The sequence below is a fragment of the Pezoporus flaviventris genome, unplaced genomic scaffold, assembly GCF_033815535.1.
Source record: "Pezoporus flaviventris isolate CSIRO_AGI_PZ_B2104156 unplaced genomic scaffold, CSIRO_AGI_Pfla_v1 ptg000036l, whole genome shotgun sequence".
NCBI lineage: Eukaryota > Metazoa > Chordata > Aves > Psittaciformes > Psittacidae > Pezoporus > Pezoporus flaviventris.
This window is the reverse complement of record NW_026892584.1, coordinates 2,023,602-2,048,740: the sequence shown is the minus strand read 5'-3', so window position 1 is coordinate 2,048,740 and position 25,139 is coordinate 2,023,602. Positions and strand designations below refer to the sequence as shown.

General features: G+C 40.1%; 1 protein-coding gene across 1 annotated transcript in view; it reads right to left on the bottom strand.

Moving 5' to 3' along the window:
- Positions 1–25,139, bottom strand: part of SPON1 (spondin 1) — a 195,429-nt gene that overhangs the window by 12,825 nt on the left and 157,465 nt on the right. Inside the window, exon 7 of the mRNA XM_061462830.1 lies at positions 24,948–25,012. Coding sequence (XP_061318814.1) covers positions 24,948–25,012 — 65 coding nt within the window. The remainder of the gene's footprint in view (positions 1–24,947; positions 25,013–25,139) is intronic.

The following is a 25,139-nucleotide window of genomic DNA, read 5'->3' as shown; positions in this document are numbered from 1 at the left end:
AGTTCTAGGTGACAAGCTTGAGAGCCCCACAGGCCTAGGGAATCCTGCTTTCATTAGCTGAAGCAGACAGTACTTTTCCACTGTGAGCCTGATCCACCTTGCTCACAATTCCTGTCACATAGTACAGGGTGAGGAAAGTACCAGATAGTGTCCTGCACTCTAATGTTTTCCATTTTCTTTATTTTTATTCTATGTATGTTCTTTATCTTAGCATGATTTGGATCTCCAGCTGTAGGGATGACACATACTGAGCAGCACAAGGAAATGCTCTTTTTTTTCCCAAGGGTTATTGTTGGTTGGTTGCGTTTGTTTCTGGTTTTATATGTATATGTTTCTGTGGTGTTTTGGTTTTTTTTTAAAGCTGAAAGAACACAAACAAGGTTTTGCTTTACATGCTTTTCCCCTAAGGGACAATCTAGTTGCTATCACTGCTGGGGTGGGTGGTTAAGAAAGCCTTTGACAAGCCAACAGAAACCTCAACCTGCTGCAAGATGTGGTTTTGAGTGTTGAACCAATAGTGTTGTGTTTTATCGATATCCCCATACAAGGTAATGGAGCTCACACAAGGAAGGTGGATAGAAATATTGAAAATAATATTTTCAGGATGTAAAACTTTTAGGTTACTTTTGATTTAATATTTGATTAGTATAAAAGAAGTAGAAAAAGGCAGCCTGAGCATGTACTCTTTGTCTCTATGACAGGAGCTAGTTCAACAAATTAGACTATTTATAGAGTTTTGGAATCAATGTGAATTTTACTTCCTGGATGCTGTGTGTACTACATTTGTGTAAGACAGACATTTGCCTCACCCATGCTTAAAGCCTATTATGTAAGGACAGAGCTGAATGGAACTGCTTCACAGTTATCCACGTTCTGACTTTGGCGGTAGGTACAAAATAATGTTGTCATTAAGTGAGCGTATTTGACAGGAGAGGGTAAAATACTGATCGTTACGATGGTTCTTTGAAATAAAATTCTGCATCAGTTATTCTTCTACATTTTATGCTGGGGAAAAAAAATCTAATTGATTTCATGGATTTAATAACTCTACGGGGTACATGGTAGTTTGAAATAGCATGTAATTCTTCAGGTTTCTTCATAGAGCTATATTAAGGTGTAATCACATCCTAAGCCCATTTTTAGAGTCTGGATACCAGGTTCCTTTGAATATGCCAGGATCTGATCTCGCTTGTGCTAAGGCTAAACTAAGTAGCCATTTCAAATAGGAAGAAAAAAGTCAACACGCAAGAGAAGCCCATCTAAGTCTGATGCCTGTTTGAGGTTTAGTGTCAGTTCTAGGCGGCACTGAGAATGTGAAAACGCTATTATTTTAAGCAGAGAGTTTAACTCATAGACCATGAAAACTGCATATTTTAGGGAAATGGTAAATTAATGCCTGTTATACCTCTAGTCAGCAAAAGTGACATCATCCTTTCTGAGAGGCTTACACTGCATCTCATATACACTTCCCAGGATGAACACTATTTATTCATCTGTAAACCCTTTTGCTATTGATACAAACAGTTATAAGCATGGAAACACATTTCACACCCCTGAACTTCCAACTCTGCACCTTCTGCCTACCAGCAGCACCTACACAACATCTGTTTTATCAAAAAAACTTTAAAATCATAACACCCTGAAAAGTTTACTAGTTTCAAAGAAAAAAGAAGAAAATTAACATCTAAAATTAAATCTAAAATACTACTCTCATAGAAGTCTACAACTAACAGAACTAATTTGATGGCATATTTAGATGCTGTATTATTAAGTATACTATTTAGGAAATGATGCAAAAGAATTAGGACCATTACATGAACAACAAAGTTTTGTCCACATGTATCAACACTTGAACATGGAAACAGAATTTCAGAGTTGCACAGAGGAAGGGGAGAATCCTGTTTAAGTTCTGCTTAAATGCAGGGTGGGTAAGCATTTAACCTAATGAATAATTTAAACATGTGCATGCTCCAAAAGAGCTGAGGAAAACAAAACTGCAATAAAATGAACACTGAGTCAATGAAATTTTTCTGACATCCATATGAAAAGCTGAAAAGCACTTTAATGCAAAGATGTTTTTGTCTCTGAGCACCTCAGAGGAGGGGATAGTAAGAGTTTAGCTATTTATTTCACAATGAAAGAGCAGACCAAGCCACAAATAATTTTTATGTGCTAACCTTTTGGACTACAAAAAGGCCTGCATAAGAAACTTAAAATGAGAATGTTGCCTATAACCAGGTAAGAGATGGATATATAATTGCATACAGCACTAAGCAATTATGTTATTGCCACTGACATAAAAACCACAGATCAGAACAAATGCTGCTCTAAAATCATATTAATCTGTGTATTTTTAAAAAGCATTACAAAAGGAAGGGACTTTGGGCAGCACATCTTTCAGACGTTTTCAAATTGTCATCTAAACATACCTGGATTGCTACTTTAGATAATAATAATGTATTTTTCATTACTATACCAGCTGTTTGATTTAATACCTTCAGAGTAGGTACACCCTAATGATACAATTAACAAACATGAACAGGCTTTCCTCACCAAAAAAAAAAAAAAAAAAGTGTAAAAAGTTAAATCTGGGATGTCTCAAGCTAGAATTGCGGTTTCTTGTGTACATGTTCTGTGCAGATTGTCACAAACCAGTTAGGTGTGGTTATCCCACATGGTGCTGGTGACATTTGCTTCTGTTTAGAATAACTTTGTCACTTCTTAGATCACTTACTGTGCACTTACATTCAAATCATGTTTCAGGAATCCTTTTGCAATATATGACATCGCTGTGTTTTACCAGGGCCAGGCTGACTACAAAGCCAAAAGACTCTAACTGTACATAATCCAGGAAACTCTCTTCTTCAGTTCCTAGGAAAATTGAGGCTACAAATTGCGCAGAGTAACTACAGCTGTCTTTACAAAGGAAATACTATGGGATGTTGTAAAAGCACTGTTGCTTTGTATCACCTCTTCACCTACAAAACGCTGACCATGCTCTCTTTTTCCTGGGAAACAGTGATGAAAAATCAGTTCTTAGACCCAGCATAAGAAAAATACCAGCCAGCTTTCTGATCTTTTTCTTTCCCATTAACAATATCAGATAAACAGCATAGACTTACTTATCAGACTGCTTTAGCAATGAAACCTGCTTTGCTATCAATTTATTCTCAATATTAGATTACAGCAAATATTTATTTTTAACACAAATTGCTTATGAGGCTATTTATTGAAATAGCTGCAAAATGTACATACTTCTTTAAATCCCTTTCAATGATTTTAAAACAGTATTGTCAGGCATTGCAAAATCATTTATTTAATGAGTAGCAAAAACTCAGAATTGCATTTTACATTCCCTTGGTCCTGTTTTGTCACTGACAATGTCCAACCCCTCACCATCTTTGTTAAAATGATACACATACTATTTCATTCAGCATCTATACCCATCTAACCTACACATGCCTTTTGGTGTCTGGAGATGTGAACTAGAGTAAATGTTTAATTACCATTTCATTCATAACAATGCAAGAAGATAACAGTTGGAGGAGTTTGAAAGTTTGCGTATAGATTTCTGTTCGCTACTAACTTAAATGGCAAATCATTCCCATTACTTGGTGAGTACTTACACAAGAATGAGGAGTTAGGATTAGTAACTAGACACATATAATTGCATGAAAAAAAGCATACGTGATTACTCATGAAATTATAAAGGGAAATGATTTTGGCTCCAGGAAAGACCACAGATGGTTAAGAAATAATCATAAAACAGTAACTGCCAATGAGAGGAACATGTAAAGAAAACAAAAGCAAGGGTAGAATGGGATGAGTAAGTTTGATTTAATTGGATGGCCATTAATTTCCATGAACAATTAGTATCAAGTTCTAGCAGTGACTGTTCTTAGTTAAACCTTTTCTATGCTGTAATACCCAACTTCTGTCCTTGCCTAGTGACATTTGAATTTGAAATAGAGAGAAAAGAAAGCAAAAGATAAGTGAAAGTGGGACCGCCATATGTGCTTGCTCTGACAAAAAAAAAATCGATACAATTTTTTTTCCTTTTCCAACAAACACAGATGTTCTCCCTTACCTTTTTTTTCTTAAGGCGTGTGTCATTCCATCTGTCAAACAATGAAGTTTCCCTAAGTCTCAGTAATACATATAACACTTAAGACACCATTTTTTTTTATAAGCATGATGTAGTCTTGTGATTAGTGTTTCTCAGTCAACACTTAATGAATGTGTGTAGCTATAAATGCAAAGACTTGGGTGAACGTGGTACTTTACAATAGCATGTGACGTCATGCTAGGAGAGGTAGAAATTTGCAGCTATCTCTAGTCCTGTTTTCTGTGAAAATAAGATACTCTGTTCTTTTTACTCTTAAATGGAGCTCACAGAGCTACTAAAAGAGACTAACCAAGTTGCAAGGGCAGTGTATGGTGCTGGGTTTAGTCATTCTTGTAATGTTCCAAAGATGTTAATAGAATTAAAATTCATACAATTAAAGCTTGTTTCTTATATTAATTATTGTTGTGGTTTAAACCCAGTCAGGTAATTCGTTCGCTCACTTCCCCCCCCCCCTTTCTTGCCCTCCCCCTTCTCTCGGAGGGATGGAGAGGAGAATTGAAAAGAATGCAACTCCCACGGGTTGAGATAAGAACAGTTTAGTAACTAAGGTATAACACAAATCACTACTGCTACCACCAATGATAATAATGATAAAGGAAATAACAAGGGAAGAGAATACAACACCTCAGCACCAGCCGACAGATAACTTGCCCCCCCTCAGCCCAACCAAGCCCCGACCGATACCTCCTCCAACCCTGCAGACTCCCAGCCCTTCCGGCTAACTCCCAGTTACATCCTGGGCATGACGTGCTGTGGTATGGAATACCTCTTTGGTCAGTTTGGGTCAGGTGTCCTGTCTCCGCTTCCTCCTGGCTTCCCCTCCTCCCTGGCAGAGCATGAGGCTCACAAAGTCCTTGGCCAAACCAAAACATCCTTGTTATCAGCTCTGTTCCCAGGCCTAAAGTCAAAACACTGCACTGCACCAGCTACCAAGGAGGAGAAACATGACTGCTACTGCTGAACCCAGGACAATTATCCAAACATATACATGCATTTTGAGCTCAATCATACCCAATCTCAAATCTAGATGAATTATAAAAACTGGTAAAAGTTCAAATTATTTTGTGTGGATTTTTACAATGTTTTCTCTGAGATTTACTTCAGTTAGATCTTTTGGCTTTGGTGAAACAAATATTTCTGCTTTTTTGTTAAAATTTAGAATTTTTATTTTAAAAATCTAAAACCACTAGGAAGATTTTCTGTTTTCAGTGTGAAACCATAAATTTACTGTTTGGGTCCAAGTTTTATGTGAAAGCTTTCAGTTTGAAATCAAAGCCTTTTAACAAAAGTGGTTTGATTAGCTTTAATGCATAAACTGCCCATTCAACATAAATTCCTCCTGCACACAGCTCTCAGGAGTTTACTGCCACTTCTATCAACCTTTTGAAGTACTTCAAGTCAAGTCCTACGAACAGGGATCACCTTGTGGTTTAGGGGAGATGGTGGTCTTTAAGACGGTGCATCAACAGTGTAGAGGAATGATACAAAGCAGGAAAGAAACATATACCACAGGGACTTTGCTGACCCAAAATAGAGTTTAAATACTAGCCAAATGCAAAGCTGGATCACTCAGGATTGTTTCATACTCCAGACAGACTTATGACTTATGTATTTATTTGTCTTCACATTATCAAAAGTCGCACCTGACGTTTTCCTTATATATGTTTGGATTTTTTTTTTTATATCAGATTGTCCTTTATCCATTACTATTTCTGATCAGACTGCAGTATTAGAATTCTTCTATTTCCGACAATATTAAACTTCACTGGATCAATCCCAGCTATCTATAAAATCATAAAGAAGAAAACAGCTGAACTAGACACACCATAGTGTTGCCATAGAGACAGCGCTCTGTCTCCCCTTCTCATTTCTCTCATTTTGTATACAAAATCCCAAACTTTGGAAATGCTTCCTAGTACTGTAATGACATTTTGCATGTAAGGAAACTTCATTTATATCTGCATTGACAGATAATAGTTTTTACACCATTTTAGGATTGACAGAACAATATAACAGTGGGAGATAACAAGAGAGATAAGGAATTGTGGGGAAAACAAATCTCCAGAGATTTACGGGAATAAAAAGTAAAGACAATGCATGTGCTGTAGTGCACTACTGAAATAAGATGTAACCATGCAAAAATACAAATACATGCTTTCCAGAATTTGGGTGTGGGGGTGTGTGTGTGTGTAAGGGAGAAGGAAACAACAAAAATCTTTGCAGACTATCATTACACTCTAGCCCTGGGGCGCATGTCATCAGACTACTGAAATTAATGTGGCTTTTAGTTAAAAGGCTCAAACAGCACACTCACACTGGTAAAAATTACACTTAAAAAGCACAGAGCTACCAGAACATGATTTTTATGGCTGTTTCTTTGCTGTAGTAGGTACCATTGACTGCCTGGAAAGTTCTGCAAGGACTTACTGTTACTACCACGCCTTATGATTAACGATTTTTTTAAACGTTTAAACCCAGAAATATTATTACACCTGTTCCCTTGTGAGCAGTTGACCAAAAAAAAATATATTTTACTTAATGACAAAGCCTTTTCATCAGTAATGAATAAGAAATACTTCGTGAGAAAACATTTTTTTCCATTTAGGACTATAACAAGAGATCTCATCCAAGAAATTGAGCACAAAACACTGAACAAGACACTGAACAAGACAGATACTTACTTTAACCAATGCGCTTGCATTTCTTCCACACTGCAATGTAGCAGATTTGATAATGTAATGTATTTTGCCTTGAAGAACTGTCTTCTTTTGCCTTTGTTACATTTCCTATGAAAACTCTTACTTTAAAGAATTACTTTCTAAGAAAATAGGTTGGAATTTGAGCATTTCTTAGTTTTAGAACTTCAAGATATGTTTCAGTGTTTTTTTCCTACTTTAATGTAAGGAAAATAAAATTTATTGTTGAATGCCAAAAGAATTACTGTAAATTCAGGTCTTGATTACTTCTTGCAAGAGTAATACCACTGGCCATGATAAGTGTGCAAATGCCAATTTGCATTAGCTGCTTTCCTCCAGTTCTTCCTGCAGTTTCACCAAAGTACCGTACTTTTAAAAACAGTTCTGCCTTCCAAAAGGCTTCTATCAAAACATATTTCCCCATCAGTCTGCACTCTGCATTCTGATTGTTCTTGCTGCATTTCATGGGCTTCTACTCTGGCTTTCACAAAGTTTTTGTTTACCTCTTTATGCTTTACACGGCATCTCAAATAAGGTCAGTTTCTGCAGAAATAATGAGCTACCAGATGTTAACAAGTGATCAGGGGAATACTGAGATCTCTGTACAATCATTAAACTTGGTCAGATGTGGATGAGTTTTTCAAGTCAGTGATTATCAAGTCATTTTTCCAAAAGATGACAAAACAAGCCCTTCATAGTTAAACAGCTATTATAAAATCCTACACATAACTAAACCATTGTATTTTTCCCCTAACTTAGCATGAAAATTTAAATCTGAATTAAACCAACTGAAAACAAGGTATTGTAATCGATATCCTACAAGGTGAACTACAAGTGATACATAATGTTTCCCTCATCTTGCACTTGTTACAAAAATGAATCCATTGTTTACATTCACCCAGACAAGAAAATTATTGAACATGCTATTTCCCTCTATTCAGGCACATCCTGAAATCACTTTCTATTATTCTGTGCCAGCACTGAGCTGTAATGTGCAATAGCACTGAGCAGCATCCTGTATGAGTGCAGAGAGATACCTATGGGTGGTTGAGACGAGGGTTGCCTTTCTGAGGTGAATTTCCCTCTGTGCTTTGGGTCTCATCCCAGAGCAATCTCACAGTGCTGACCTGATTTCCTTCCAATCAGTCTAGGCTGGAACTTTTCCCCTTCACTCCCTGTGCCAGCAGACAGCCACACTCCATGCAACCATCACCCAAAGCAATTGCCCATCCCAAAATGTGTCACTTCCTCACAGCACTGTTTCAATCTACAGTTCTGCTCCTCTTGCAGTGTAGGTAGCTATTCATTATGAATAGTCTCCATAGTTATAAGTACATACACTACAGAGATCATAATGCTTTCACTGCAGAATTGAAGTAGGGTTTTAAGTTTAGACAAGACATACCTCACACAAAATTGGTTTTAAATATTCCCATAGTGTCTATTTAAGGTAAAACATGGGCCATACAATACATTACAACTGTTATTCTTATAAAAGCATATGTGTACTTGGGGAGAGCCACTTGGGGATTTAAAATATATTTTCAAGCATCTCAAAATTTAAATGCACTCATCTGTCAAGAGAAAAGCACAGCATAATTCTTCAGCAAAACATTCATATATTTTCTTTTAGAATAACATAGATCCAGTGAGATGTCAACTATAACCACATTTCATTCATCCCACTTCATTACAGTAGCAAGTCCCTGAGAACATATTCAATATATAATATATTCTGCAAGGGCCATACTATTCACATTACTATATTAAAAGACAGAAAATGTCTTTCAAAAATCTATTGTAACATCAGAATGTTATTGGTGTCCAAAATAAATAGCATATTTTTTAATAACAGGACTGTGAGCTTCCCTGCTGCTGCCCAGCTCCCTAACAGAGCCACTGTCACAAACACTCTGAGCTCACTGGATTGCACTGACAGCATGATAAACAGTTTCCCATGTGACCTGCATTATTTTCTTTTAATTAAAATAATGTCCCTGTTCTTCATATGCCTTCACCCTTTCCACATTGAAAGATTTAACAGCTGCTGGTTTACAGTACACTTTTACAACTGGAGAGTTAGCTATGCACACTTTTCTCTATTAAAAGAAACTTACAGGTAATGCAACAACATACACATCATAAGGTGTTCGATGGGTTAAATGCAGCAAGGGAAGGATATATGAACTTGTAAAGCAAGACAATATCCGAACCTTATTTCTTAACAATACAGAGGAAGATAAATGCAGCTTTCAATTAGGAGAAAATGTCTAACAAGCATGCAAGAAAAATGAGCATTTTAAGAATATAAGAATTAGCAATAAGTAATAAGCTTTCTTATTTCAATATGACCCTCTGCTGATTCTCAGTCACACTAGGTGAATTACACATGCATGATTTATTTTTCAAATCATTAGGTGCAACCATGTTTATAAGCAATTTGTATACTCAAATGTTAATATATACAGTGGATAGATGATTAAAGGACTATGATATGAGCTTTTCTTTCTTTTCACTTTGGCAAAACCAAGAAATAAATTTAAACTATGCCCATTATAGCCGGTTAATTGCAGTTCAGTCTGTATTCTGCCATTCAGAATGCCAGTTAAACCCAAATCTAAGTGTTTAAATGTGGCTTTTTTTTTTTTAATTCTCAGCTACATAGTCTGAGGACTTGATTAATTAAGCAGCTGAATCATTTACACATTTCTAATGTACATATTTATAAATTAAATTCTAATACCAATAACAGTGCATTGCATGGTGGGACAGGAAATCTTTTCAGTATTCTTAATGGGACAGAAAAAGAGATTTACAGCAAATGAAAATGAGCAACTAATCTCAGAATTTACTCACCTAGACATCACACAAAGCAAAAATTTTGTCACTACATAACATTTTAAAAGAACTAAAGGTACAGTTTTCTTTCATGTGAAATACTGTAAGTAGGTGGATATGAACTGGGATGACTGCAAAATTCAAACCCCTGTCTTCTCTACTGAAGCTGATTAATGAAAATTAGTAGGTACTTTTCAGTGAATTTTAGTTTGTATGCTGTGAGGAGTTTGGTGTGGTACTTGTGAATAATTCTATCCATCCCTAATAAGATGCTCTAGGAAGACTAATTCACAGAATTAACTTACAGACATAGTCAGGTCTCTAGTCTCTAGGGCTCTGGGCATTTAATTATTTTTTATCTAAAGCCTCTCTGTTATCAAAGCTGAAAGGTGCATTGATTTCTATCTCCCCCTCTCAATGCTGATTAGTATAAATTTATCAGAGAATGACATTTGGCACTGTCATAGGGATTCTGAGTTAGATACAGCAAATGCCTGGCTCCAGAGGAAAATAAAAAGAGAGGGTTTCTATCTGGCCTTGGTGCAGAGGTGCGACAGTGCAGAACCAGGTGGTGGCAGCAAGGGAATGGGATGCAAAGCACATCCTCTTGCTGGCGCAGAGCATCCCCAGATAGTGGCTGTGCGAACAGGGGCTTTATTTCCTAATGACACAACTAAACAGACCATATTTTTGTTATGTGGATTTCTTAAACAGTTAAACACACACTGTCGGCCCTGAACAAGCCAAGTACATTTTGGCCCTACAAAAAGTGTTATTTTGATGCATTCAAGCAGCAGCTGATGCAAGGCTTGGCAGCAAAGGTGGTGGTGTGAGACTGTGCCACAGATTCCCAACACATGTGCAAGGCTTACCTTGTCTGAAGGCTGCACAACTCCACTATCTCTGCTTTTTTGCTCTTACTGACTCACTTGGCTCAGACCAGTGCTGCTGTCACACATGGTTGCAGCACATCCCAAACCTTAACTGAAATGCCTTGAAAAATGTAGCTGGAATAAACTGCCTAATTATTTTAATTGTATTTATAATAATTAACTGCATTGAACCTTCCCAAAATTAAGGAATTTTGGGAAACAAAAACAAAAGAATAAGCAAGTTGCTGACACTAGCTTGGTTTTACCAAAATCAGAGGCAACAAGTAAACAGGGAGAAACAAAATTCTGTTTCTTCTTCTCCATTAAGGTCACTGATCGAAGCCATGAAACTACTCTGCACATCTGTTTCTTTTTCCTCCAACACTCTCTCCATTAAGCCCTCCCAAACAAATTGCTCCAAATGTAGTAGCACAACAAGGTACTGATTTTGAATATAACCTATAAATATTATTCATATAAGTCTTATCAAAGGAAAATTGCCAGTTTCAGTTATGGCATGCATGCATGCACACTTTTTCTGCACAGGCTGTTTAGACAGAAAGAGTTCACATAGATGAATAGGTAAATTCATTTCTCGTATTCCCCAGACAGATATCTATGAAGATCAATTACATAAATCCCAAAACAGATTACTTATGAAAGATATACAGAAAACCTTAAAAAGATTTCTCAGATAATATTTATTTTATAGGTCAACAGAAAAGGAAACATCTACTTGAAATCTTCACTCTAGAAAACTATGTAAATGTATGTAATTTTGTCCTATTTCCAGCACAGAGAAATTACACAAGTAATGGAAAATCAATTTCAACTATTCTAACCAAATTATCATTTAATTTAAAAGTGCTTTTTTAGGTCAACAGGAACATTGTTTCTTAGGTTGAATTCAGTCAAAAAATGAAACAAACCTAAGTGTTGTGAAAAATGACCTGTCATGCATTCTATTTTAAGTAATGTGATGGTGTTTTTTAAAAAAGGCTAAAAATCTGGAAAGAGAAGAAAATATTTTTGTTGGCCAGGAACAGGCTTTCTTCCAAGGCAGCTGGGATCTGAAAGCTATCATCAAGGAGTAAGTACCATAAAATAAACGTAGAGGAATTTTAAATTGATGAGAACATGCAGCTGACCTGTACGTATTCCACACATACCCTCCCTGATTACAAAGCTGGTTAAGTCACTGTGTTTACCAAACATTTTAGAAATTAATTTCCTTCAGAAAACTCTTCTGTCTTTCCTCCCTGTCATTAAGGGGAAAATCCTATTGATTGCTTGCTTTCTTTGGCTAATAAGTATTTACTATTTGGTTGTCTTTGTATGCATTTATAAATGTTACTAATAACTATCTCAATATATCAACACTTGAGGAACTGAAAGCTTGAGAATTAGGTGTTTACAGCAAATGGTTGCCTAAACGCTTTCCAGTGTCCTTTTGTAAATCAGCCTGTCTCTGAAGCTCACAAAAGATATAACATTTGAGAAGGTCAGCAGAGAGGTTCAGCAACACATCATGTTTACATGTATAACATTCATGTTTCAGCTCTCTATCGTCTGATAGAACTGATTAGACAATATTGATAACATTAATGTAGTCACAAATTCTTATTACACTTGTTTACACTGCTGAAGGCTTCTAAGTATGCAACTGCATACATAATCTTGGGTGGTTTTACACAAGGACATTAATCAGTGAGATACCACCACATTAAGACTGTGTGAGTTGTAAAGAGCAGAGTATGAAACACAATAAATTGAGATCTTTATCAGTGAAGCATAAGATGAGGAGAGGGAGTTATGTTATTACATTTCCGAAGACAGTAGAGAGTTCAACTTCTGACTGAAGTGGCTCTCCATCTTACAATGAGTAATCATTCAATGATTTAAATATGGAGGCTACTTCAGGGAAGAGAAGTTTTATGGACACAAGAATAGCAGATTACAGTAAAGTAGAAAAAGCAAAAACTAAAAAATGTAAGTAAAAAATAAGTAAAATGAGAAGCAAACAAACACTGAAACTCCAAATAGATGGAAATCCCTACTCAGCTGTGGCTTAGCTTTCCATTCCCAAGTGCTTTAATGAAGACTTATTTATCACAGTAAATTCACTGCAGGATCGAATCATACAAGACTTTTTTGCTCAAATTGTGGAAGAATAATTCTGAAAGAAAGCAAAGATAGAAAGAGCTCTCACTCAAGAGTAAAGAAAGGAAAATGAGATACAGTATGTCAGCATTTTTTTTCTCCAACTAGTATGATCCATCAGCTCAAACATATTTTGGATCAGAGCATTTTTGCATTTCCCATCACCTTTCTCTAAAATACTCTTCATTTGATTTCTGGAACTGTTTACTTTGTTGCCCAGTTATTAGTCATATTATCTACCTTGATGCCAAAAACCACACTTGGGAATACCCTGTTGCATTTTCAGCCCTAATATTTTTGTATTCAGAGGAAAGATTATAAAACTCGAAATGGAAGGGGATTGATGGGGTAATCTGGAGGGGATAATGAGGTAACCATACTAACTGATAAATTGGACTAAATAATTCTATTGATCTGAAGGGTAAAGGACTAGGCCGCTTCTTCTCCTAAGCTTCACTTCCAAGTTCTCACTGGAGCATTTTCAGATAATCCCCAAATAAAGGAGGAAGAGCTGCTTAAATGGATGAGAAAAAGAGGCACAAGTCAAGAGGCACAGGAAAACCACAGGACCATGACTATCCTCGCAAACAACATGGAGAGATGAAATGAAAACAGGAGGGAGAGAAGCAAGAGGAGGATAATGTTCCAAACTTCAAGTACTTCAGAATTATAATAAAGAAAAGTGCCTAGCACTTCAATGTGCACTGCTTGTAACAAATAATGGACAGAGGAGGTAAAAAGGTTGGAAAGCAGTGTTGCTTCTGCATAAAAGAAAAAATAAATGAAAGGAGTATGAAAAGTTATGCTTGTGAATATTAAAAGCCTTACCTTTTAGTGTTGGGTACTCCCACTATGCTGTTTTCTTAGATAAAATATCTTGAACTTTTGCATTGAAACATGTTGTCTATAGGCTGACCTATTAAACCTAAAATGAACCATCTGATAAAATGAATAATTAGAAAACACATGATGTGCTTACTAATAATTACAAACATACTGCTGGACTCCCCTGTCCAAGCATATTCATTCTCCTAGGTAGGGCCACAGACTGAAGCTCTGGCAGGAAAGGAATGGGAAACAGGCAGCTAATTTATGCAGAGAAGTGAGGTCTTCTTACCAGTTTTTTAGAATCTGAATGGTTTTAGGACAGAAAGTTAAAACTTTTTTTTTTTTTTTCCCCCAAATTGATATTGCCTTTTTATGTAATCGGGAAAAGCCAGAATGAACGTATGAAAATACTTGGAAAGGCATGCTATTTGTACCAGTCTTTAATAATTGGTAAGGTCTAGGTGTTTAATAATGCAATACATGCCACACTGGAGAATAATTTCCATCCTCAGCTGATCTGTGCTTGTGTTTATCAGTCTTAGGCTATATGTACATGGAAGGCTATATTCCACAATGTTGCACAGGGCTGAATGCTTCCCTGGATTACAGGAACTACAAAAAAGTGATTAGACACAAGAATTACCATTCAAATACCTCTGTCTTTGCATAGATTGAGAAAGAACCTATACTTTTACTGGATATATTTTCAAAATGTCAGAAACTACCCAGAGATATGTCTACGTGTGACTCCTGGCCAACTACCCATTTTCAATTCCATTCTTTTTTTCCAGAGAGCTAAGCACTATATGGTGAGATGACATTCCTTGTGCTGATGAGGCATCTTGGCATGGACGATCTGCCATTTTGGAAAATCAGAGTGCCACCTGAAGAATTTGCTTTATCCTACTCCCCAACCATCAGGACAAACATGCTGTTATATAAAAGAACGATACACATATGATAATGCCTTTCCCTGATGTTGAGGAATCACAGAGGACACAGCGACCATGAGAAAACAGGCAGCTGGAAAAGCAGCAAGCACCCTGATAACAATCTGCGGTTTGGATTTCACCACATTAAAGACAATCCAGCTCATGCCAAGATGTGGAATTGACAGCTTCTTCTGTGCCCAAGAACTAGCCCCCTACACATCCCAAAAGGTCCTGGTTTTGTTCTTGTAACTCACTCCCATTATAGAGTAGGAGAAATTGATCAGGATATAAGATGTGTGCTGATTTTCTTCTGGTGGATTATCCTGGGAAGCTTTTATTTAGATAAAAGTGCCTACTGAATGCAAAAGCGGGGCATCACAAGAGAGATGTCAGCATTTGTAAAGAGGCATAACAAATACAGCCAAAAAAATCCCCACCAAAACCACAAAACAAACATCATATATTTGGAGGAAGAGAATTTAAGGTAAGATTTTTTAAAGGTATTTGCTCCAGTGGAATTTGATGCATACTATCTCTGAAGTCTTGCCTTCTTTATCCCCACATTCTTCTGTCATGGCTTGATTGTTTTACAGATGCTGGATGTGCAGATTTGGATATCAGCTGTACTATCTGTATTTGCTGTATTTTATCCTCTGTACTGCCAAAGGCCAATGATTTGCAGCTGGGTATGAAAGTAAAATTCTATTCTGCCTGAAACACAGCTGAGAGGAAGGGAGCAATGAGCTGTGCTCTTGTTTATACAAGTAAGATAAGAAAAAAACTACTTTCATGTGCCAGCATGCTGTATACCGATGCCCTCATGCTCAAGGAAGAATGCATTCCCTGCAAGTACTTTAAAGTCAGACTTTCAAACACCTAACTTGGTAATACAAACATCAGTATCAGCAAAATCTTTTATTACTTGATCTGGCATGCTTTCTCAGGCACTCCTCCTCACTTTACCAATGCTCTCTCAGCTGGGCAGCCATAAGACTAGTTCACAAAGATCACCCAAAACTGTCTCCTGCATGAAAAAAACTCAGGAGTTTCCTGCATGCTGGTGCCCTGGGTAAGAAACTGAATAGAGAACAGTGAAGATAAGTAATAGGGAAAAAAAGGAAAAACAGTGACAAAGAGCAGGCACATACAGGAACTGAGGAGAGGAATGATGAAAAACAGACAGTGAAGTATGGGAGGTTACAGTTTCCACAGCATTATATTGTACTGGGAGATGACAATACGTTGAAGTATATTAGCCTCTATCATACTTAACAGAAAGCATTTCAGAAAATTACTAGGTGTCATTGTATCTTTCCCTGCATAGGGCTGGCAACTTGTCTCAGTCCCTACTGTGATTTCTTGTATCTGAACTCACTGTCTGAAGCCAAGGAACTCTTCCTGAGGTGTCATGGTATGCCCACTGGATCTACACTGAGAACTCTCCATTTCTCCACCCTAAGCAGAAGAAAAGCTCCCAGTTCCATTTCCCTTCTTACCTCTGGTGTCATAAACAGAAGGATTTTGGAATCATTGTCAGATTTAGACACAGACTTACACACTTCATGTCCTCTGTCTATAAAGAGCTGGAAACATTAGTTAGCAAGGTAAAACTGGCCTCTGGAGTCACAGCCTCACTGATCAGCATTGACAGGGTAGAAGCAAAGCCGCTTGACTCCATGACAAATCTGTTAGAGGTGCCTGGCCAAAAACATCCTCTCATATGTTATTACAGGTGGCCAGAGTAGAAAACCAGGGGCTTACTCATGGCTCAAACATGGGCAAGAAATAAGGGCTTCCCTTGTACAGCCTCTGTAGGGAGAGGAGATGCTGCAGTCTCCCTTGCTGTTCTGGGAAGATGGGAGAGGACCCGGCAGCCCCAGGGGCAGGTGCAGTGCCTGTCCTGGCTGCGTGGCGATCACCCTGGTGCCCAGGGTCATTCTGAGCCCCCTATGTCCTCCACCTGGTGTGTTTTCTCTCTCTTTCCCCTGAAAAAGGATGGGTCTGAGTGAGCTGGTGCCTGTGATGAGCAAATACTGAGCCCATAAGGCTCTCCTCCATGACAGTGTCTGCCACCACCTCTGTGAATGTCCCTGCACTCCAGCAGAGTCAGTACCTGTGCTGTTGCTCTCACAGCCTGCTGTTGCCATGCCTTGTCCCCATTCTCCACAACAGCGTGCAAACAGAGTAACACTCTTACAGCCCTCACAAGTTTTGGAGGTCACTGTTCCTCCTCCCTCTGATCTAAGTGTAATTGCTGTAACTAACTTGGATAAGGTTAGCAACAAAAATCCCTACAAGAAATTCTGAGGTGAGCGCTGAACTGTAAGCAGGCCAAATCTATCAACTTTTGACACTTCAGGTCTCTGTAAATCAGCTCACTGGTATTATGCATTTGATACTCGTTGTAAAACCCATTCAGGAAGGGTTTTAGGTTGTGCTTATTATGACACATTGTAACACCATATTGGCACCCCTGTCACATCATATTATATATTAGAAATGTGACTAATGATTATGCAAAAGAAGGTTAGTCATGACTTTTAGTCAATTTTTGATTAGTAAGATGGCTGTGCTATGCATAATAATAGACCAAATGTTTACCCTGAGGAGTCATTATTCAACACTTGCACAACTCTAATCTAAATTTCAAGAAGGACCATCCATAACAGCACATGGGAAATTAACACCAGGAGCTAATAGCTATTGAAAATGATGTTTGAAGCTTAGAAGCTTAGATCATATTTTTGAAGCTTAGATCATATTTTTGAAGCTTAGATCATATTTTTAAATGGAATCAAAAAAAAAAAGCAAAAAAAAAAAAAAAGCAAATGTCCTGAGTTCAGCAATGGCAGTCATGTTTCTCCTTTGTGGTAGCTGGTGCAGTGCTGTGTTTTGACTTCCAGCCTGGGAACAGTGCTGGTGATATCGATGTTTTCGGTTGTTGCTAAGTGATGTTTACCCTGACCAAGGACTTTATGAGGCTCATGCTCCGCCAGGGAGGAGGGGAAGCTGTGAGGAAGCAGAGACGGGGCGCCTGACCCAGGCTAGCCAGGGAGGTATTCCATACCACAGCACATCATGCCCGGGGTGGGGGGTAACTGGGAGTTACTTGGAAGGACACGGGCTTCCGGGTGGGACTCGTTTCTTGGCTGGTGGTATCGTATTCTCTTCCCTTGTTATTTTCTCTTATCATTGTTGTCGTTGGTGGTAGCGGTGGTGATTTGTGTTGTACATTGGTTGCTGGACTGTTCTTGTCTCAACCCATGGGAGTTGCACTCTTTCGATCCTCCTCCCCGTTCCTCCAGGAGTGGGGAAGGGGAGAGCCCTGGGAAGGGGGGGGCGCCTTGATTGCTGTCAGCCCGGCACCTCTCACTGGAAGCGAGTGAACGAGCTGTCTGGCTAGGGTTTAAACCATGACACTTCTTTTTGGCGTCCAACATGGGGCACAAGGGGTTGAGATAACGACAGATCTGACTGGATTAATAGTCACTCGTCACAATGCTGATTTATTGGCTCTCAAGGTTGTTCCTCTTGATCTCACAGTTTCAGTATATCCTATCTTACTTCCATCTGGTATTTGCTGTGTTAGTGTTTTTCAAGTGTGGGGCTTGGGCTAAGGATTTTGTCCCATTGTACTTTATGGTAATGACTTGTAATACAATAGAATCATTGATCATGAAACTGATCTGGCTTATGTTCCCAGTATGGTCACCACCTTTATACTTTGGGAGGTATATAATAAAAGTGCTTAGCAATTACACATCTTTTTTCTCCTTCTCGGGTGGTCAACCTGTGAAGGAGACATCCTTTTACCCTCCCATTCCTCCTCCCAGACCATTTACATTTGAGAGTTTTGAAGTTTTTGAATGGCCTTTTAGTGCTGTTGAGACTTATTTGCTGATGGTGATGGGAATCACCATGCTAGCACGCATACAGAGTGTGTTTTGCCCATGACTGATTTCAAGAGTTAAGCAGAGTCAGGTTTGGGTCTTGTCTGGGGTCAAACAACGATGTAGGAGGACGGAGAGATTTTCCCTGAGGAAATAGTCATGACGGGCAGGGTGTGTGGGATAGTATGGGCACGTATCTAGGTCAGTGGGCCCCTCCAGTACTTTGGAATTTCACCACAGAACAACTGGAAAATCCAGGAGAATTAGTAAAACACTTAAATGAGGTGTGTGGTCATTCTGGCCATACCAGAGATGGACAAATCATGGCAATGTGCTGGGGCTTGGCCTGCGCTTACAGGGCCTTGTTCAACACTATCCAGGACCTTCAAAAGGAAAAGAATGTCAGCGCAGCTACTCCAGCTCCAAGCACAGCAGCTTCACCACCACCAGTGACAAGTACAGTTGCTACTCAAACTTTGGCCTCAATGAACAGAGCAGCTACCCCAGTGGCAAGTACAGCAGCTGCTCAAACTTTGACCGCAACAGACAGCGCGGTTACCCCAGCTCCAAGCACAGCAGCTGCAGCACCCCCAGCAACAAGTACAGTTGCTACTCAAACCACAGTGATAATCACTGCAGCCAAACCAGAGGACCAATTCGTACCAATATCGGTTGCCCCTGTACACAAGAGAACAAGCAAAAAAGAGGCAAGAAGGGTGAAGCAAAATGAAGAAACAATGAATTCACTACCCAGTCTAGCATCTGATCAGGAGTCATCATCACATGACGAAGAAGAAGAAGAAGAGGTAACTTCTCGACCTCGGACCTCAACCGAGCTGCGGAATATGTGAAAAGATTTTACCCGTCAACCAGGGGAGCACATCATCATCTGGTTACTCCGATGCTGGGACAATGGGGCCGATGGTCACGAACTAGAAGGTAGAGAAGCCAAGCAGCTGGGATCACTTGCTAGAGAAGGGGGAATTGACAAAGCAATTGCAAGAGAGAAAAAGTCCCTCAGCCTTTGGAGGCGGCTCTTGGCAGCTGTGAAAGAAAGGTTTCTGTACAAGGACGATGTTACGAGTCGTTCGGCCAAGTGGACTACTATAGACAAAGGCATCCAGTCTCTGAGGGAATCAGCCATCGTAGAGATGATCTATCACATCAAGCCGAATAATGGGGATACACCCATAGATCCAGATGAAGTTGAATGTACACGACCCATGTGGTAAAAACTTACAGGGAATGCACCGTCATCATATGCCCATTCATTGGCAACAGTAACCTGGAATGACATAGTACCACTAACAGTGGATGAAATGGCTCGTAAACTCCCAGAGTTCAAAGACAATCTCACCCCTTCCATCATCTCAGCTGTGGAAAAACTGTCCCAGGACCTCAAACAATTGAGGGACGATCTATCTGATTTATCCAGCTCCTCACATGTACCAACACACGTCTCAGCTATTAACAAAAGGCATCCTATTGTTCGAGAGAGGAGACACAGGAGGTATATGCCACGGGGTACCCTATGGTTTTACCTGCAGGATCACGGAGAAGACATGACAAAGCGGGATGGAAAACCTACTTCAGCTTTGGAGGAACGGGTGAGTGAATTGAAGAGGGGAGCAAGGGCCAAGACTGATCATCCCATGAGAGCTACGGCTTCAGTCTCTGGTGAGCAGTTTCCCAGATGGAGTGGAAGAGCTGATTTTACTCCAGCTCCTGTGATAACGAAGAATAATCCCTTTCACCATGACTTAAGTGTCCAACGCTATGATGACCATTAGAGGGGCCCTGTCTCCAGCCAGGTGGTGGCAGGGGACAGTCGGATTTACTGGACTGTGTGGATCAGATGGCCTGGCACATCAGTCCCACAGAAGTATAAGGCTCTAGTAGATACCGGTGCACAGTGTACCCTGATGCCATCAAGCTGTCAAGGGGTGGAACCCATCTATATTTCTGGAGTGACAGGAGGATCCCAAGAGTTGACTATGCTGGAGGCTGAAATCAGCCTGACTGGGAGGGAATGGCAAAACCACCCTACTGTGACTGGTCCAGAGGCTTCATGCATCCTTGGCATAGACTACCTCAAGAGAGGGTACTTCAAAGACCCAAAAGGGTGCCGATGGACTTTTGGTATTGCTGCTTTGGAGACTGAGGAAATTGAGCAGCTGTCCACCTTGCCTGGTCTCTCAGAAGATCCCTCTGCTGTGGGGTTGCTGAAGGTTGAAGAACAACAAGTGCCAATTGCGACCACAACAGTGCACAGGTGGCAATATCGCACCAACCGAGACTCCCTGATTCCCATCCATCAGCTGATCCGTAGACTGGAGAGCAAAGAAGCGATCAGCAGAACCCGCTCGCCCTTTAATAGCCCCATATGGCCAGTGCAAAAGTCTAATGGAGAGTGGAGACTAACAGTAGACTATCGTGGCCTGAATGAAGTCACACCACCATTGAGTGTTGCCATACTGGACATGCTAGAACTTCAGTATGAACTAGAGTCAAAGGCAGCCAAGTGGTATGCCACAATTGATATTGCCAATGCATTTTTCTCAATTCCTTTGGCAGCAGAGTGCAGGCCACAGTTTGCTTTTACTTGGAGGGGTGTCCAGTGCACTTGGAACCAACTGCCCCAGGGGTGGAAACACAGCCCTACCATTTGCCATGGACTGATCCAGACTGCACTGGAACAGGGGCAAGCTCCAGAACACCTGCAATACATTGATGACATTATTGTGTGGGGCGATACAGCGGAAGAAGTCTTTGAGAAAGGGAGGAAAATAATCCAGATCCTGCTGAAAGCCGGTTTTGCCATAAAACGGAGTAAGGTCAAGGGACCTGCACAGGAGATTCAATTTTGGGGAATAAAATGGCAAGATGGACGTAGACAGATCCCCACAGATGTGATCAACAAGATAACAGCAATGTCTCCACCAACTAATAAGAAAGAAACGCAAGCTTTCTTGGGTGCAGTGGGGTTCTGGAGAATGCACATCCTAAATTACAGTTCGATTGTAAGCCCTCTCTATCATGTGACCCGGAAGAAGAATGATTTTAAATGGGGCCCTGAGCAGCAACAAGCCTTTCAGCAAATTGAACACGAGATAGTTCATGCAGTAGCCCTTGGACCAGTTTGGACCGGACCAGATGTAAAAAATGTACTGTACACTGCATCTGGGGAGAACGGTCCTACCTGGAGCCTCTGGCAGAAAGCTCCAGGGGAGACTCGAGGTCGACCCCTCGGCTGTTGGAGTCGAGGATACAGAGGATCTGAGGCCAGCTATACCCCAACTGAGAAAGAGATACTGGCAGCCTATGAAGGGGATCGAGCTGCTTCGGAAGTGACTGGCATTGAAGCACAGCTCCTCCTGGCACCCCGGTTGCCCGTGCTGGGCTGGATGTTCAAAGGCAGGGTCTCCTCTACACATCATGCAACCGATGCTACATGGAGTACATGGGCTGCACTAATTACACAACGAATTCGAATAGGAAATCTCAGTCATCCAGGCATTCTAGAAGTCATCATGGACTGGCCAGAGGGCAAAGATTTTGGAATGTCACCAAAGGAGGAGGTGATGCGTGCTGAAGAGGCCCCACCATATAATAAACTGTCAGAAAGTGAAAAGCAGTATGCCTTGTTTACTGATGGGTCCTGCCGTTTTGTGGGAAAGCATCGGAGATGGAAGGCAGCTGTATGGAGTCCTGGACGACAAGTTGCAGAAACTGCTGAAGGAGAGGGTGAATCGAGTCAATTTGCCGAGGTGAAAGCCATCCAGCTGGCCCTGGACATTGCTGAACGAGAAAAGTGGCCAGTACTTTATCTCTATACTGACTCATGGATGGTGGCAAATGCCCTGTGGGGGTGGTTGAAGCAATGGAAGCAGAGCAACTGGCAATGCAGAGGTAAACCCATCTGGGCTGCTGCACTGTGGAAAGATATTGCTGCCAGGGTGCAGAACCTGGTGGTGAAGGTACGTCATGTAGATGCCCATGTACCCAAGAGTCGGGCCACTGAGGAACACCAGAACAACCAACAAGTGGATAAAGCGGCTAAGATTGAAGTGGCTCAGATGGACTTAGATTGGCAACATAAAGGTGAATTATTTTTGGCCCGGTGGGCCCATGACGCTTCAGGCTATCAGGGCAGAGATGCAACATATAGATGGGCTCGTGATCGAGGGGTGGACTTAACAATGGACACTATTGCCCAGTTATTCATGAGTGTGAAACATGTGCTGCAATTAAACAAGCCAAGCGGTTAAAGCCTCTTTGGTATGGAGGACGATGGTTGAAGTATAAATATGGGGAGGCCTGGCAGATTGACTATATCACACTGCCACCAACCCGCCAAGGCAAGCGCTGTCAGCCCAGCACCACTCACTGGGAGCGAGTGAACAAGCTGTCTGGCTAGGGTTTAAACCACGACAGGAAAAAAAAAAAGAAAAAAGGGCATAATGATAAATTATGAAAAGCAATTATTTTAAAAGCCAAAAATCTAACACTACCTGTAAAGTGAAGGAACATTTGTTAGGGGAACACTGACACAGCATTTAAAAACACAAACACCAAGATTTATTCTTTTTTATATTCCTGAAAGGTGAGAATTACCAGATAGAAAAAGAAACAATTGAGTGGAATAACATCTGGAGTATGTTGCAAAGATGTCTGCAGGCACATCTGTGAAAGAATATGCCTAGGAAGTATCTGAAGTTGTTCACTCTCAATTTTTTTGCGAAGTTTCACAATGATATATTAAAGTAGGTATTATGACGAGGGGCAACATACTTTCATTAGCTTTGATTTTTGTTATGTAATATATTCAGTGCATTTGAAAGATGATGTATTGAGACTCTGGAGCAGGATATCCTCTCTCCATCTTTCTGTGAACAAAGTACAAATTTGCTTTCCTGTCAATGCCAAAGCATCGGTGGTCCAGTGCTGGCATCCTAGCACCCAGAGTTGTTAATTCCTATTAGCACTGCTCACGTTGATACAGAAACATCATATGCAAATGATGGTTGGAAAGTAACTGAAACTGAAATGAAAAAAATAAATGACTTGTTTCAGTCAGACACCTCCCTGTAGCAGAACAGAGAAGTGGACAGAAGTTTCCATTTTAAAGTGTTAGTTTGGAGTGAATAGAAAGAAGGCAGAAAGGAAAAAACTGCTATCCACAACTACAACATTCAAACACTACCAAATCCAAATACTGGCACTTTCAGGGGAATAAGACCATAAATAAAGAATGCCATTACTGTCACCTTGAGTGACCACTTGCATAACACCAGCCAAAAAAAGCCTACGCCACAATTCCTGTGCAGAGCTCACAGCTCTGTCTCAGGATTAAAATACGTTCAAGTGATGGAAAATCCATCTCATGTTCAGGTAAACTGCTCTGAAGGTTAGTCACACTCTTAAAGCTTTTTCCCATATTTTTACTGAGAATTTCCTTGTCACAAATTTCCTTAGCTTCCACGCTATGAGGGATTTCACAGTTGGGTTTTTTTCTTCTAGATTAAAGAGGGATCAGCTATCAGAAATCTCTTCACTATTTAAGCTGTGCTCACCTCCTCACCCTTTCTTTATTTTTTTTTCCCTTTTAGCTGTGGGGGAGGGGATAAGCAGAACAGCTTAAACCCTAAGCTGCTTAAGAGTTCCTAAGCCTCTTACGGTAGGGGATGTTTTCTGAAAACTGAACTCTTTTGCAGGTTTTTTTTTGACTAACCTCCAAATTTTCACAAACTTTCTGAAATACAGATGACAAAACAGACACAGTGTTCCACTAACTGCTTCCCTTATACTTTTTACAGAGGAAACAGGACTACCTGGTCCTTACAGTCTTGTGGTAGACTAATTGCCCTGCTTCTCCAAGGACTGACTTCAACTGTCAGCCAGTGGGGTGTCCCCTTATACTGGGTTCTCACCTTTAGTCATTTCTTGTAAGTCTCACTCATGTGGGCTTGGATAATGAGCATGAACTTTGGGCCAAGAACAGGTAAGTTATGCAGGAACCACCACCCACCCCCTCAAAAGACAACCAGTAAACTCAAGAGTATCCTGAGAGGAGTTTTTTCCTCTTTTCGGGTGAGTGCCAGAAACCCTGGAGTCAGCATACTGGGAAGCCAGTTTGCTGTTTCATTTGGTGAAACAACCATAGTTACACTACCTTCAGGATCATGATGCTATTGTAGAGTGTTTCAGATAAGCATTTTAAAGAATTAGTCATTTAAAAGTGTTTCAGTGGTGGATTGTGGATTTGCCGTATTGACAAAGAGAGTTGTCACGGCGCGTGACACAGGATGGTACAATATACTATATGTAAGGAGTACAACATGTATTTGAACAAGCATTGAATAAACATAATCGTTCAATAAAGGCACAAACTCCATGGGATAATTCTTCTGCTGTAAGAGTCAGTGTAAAAAATTAGGAGATGCTGACGAGGAGAGACAGAAAAAAGCAGCTGGGGGGGGGGGGGGATGAAAAAGCTCATCTATCAAAATACTTTTAGATTATTTCTTTGCAAGAGTGAATGATTCTATGAGACAATGCGTTTACAGCAGCCCATTAACTGAGACTACTATTCCCTACTTACTTACACATTTAAGGGTTGCCAGGCAGGCCACTGTGCTTTTGCCTTGATGACTGTTAAAACCTCATCGCTCTGTAAAAAGAGAAAAGAAAGTGATTGGGACAATATTATAACAAGAGTAATCTGATTAGCGGCAAGCAAAGGCAGCGAGATTTTGGGTGCAGCCTTCTTTTCTGCAGGAACTAAAGAGAGCTTAAAC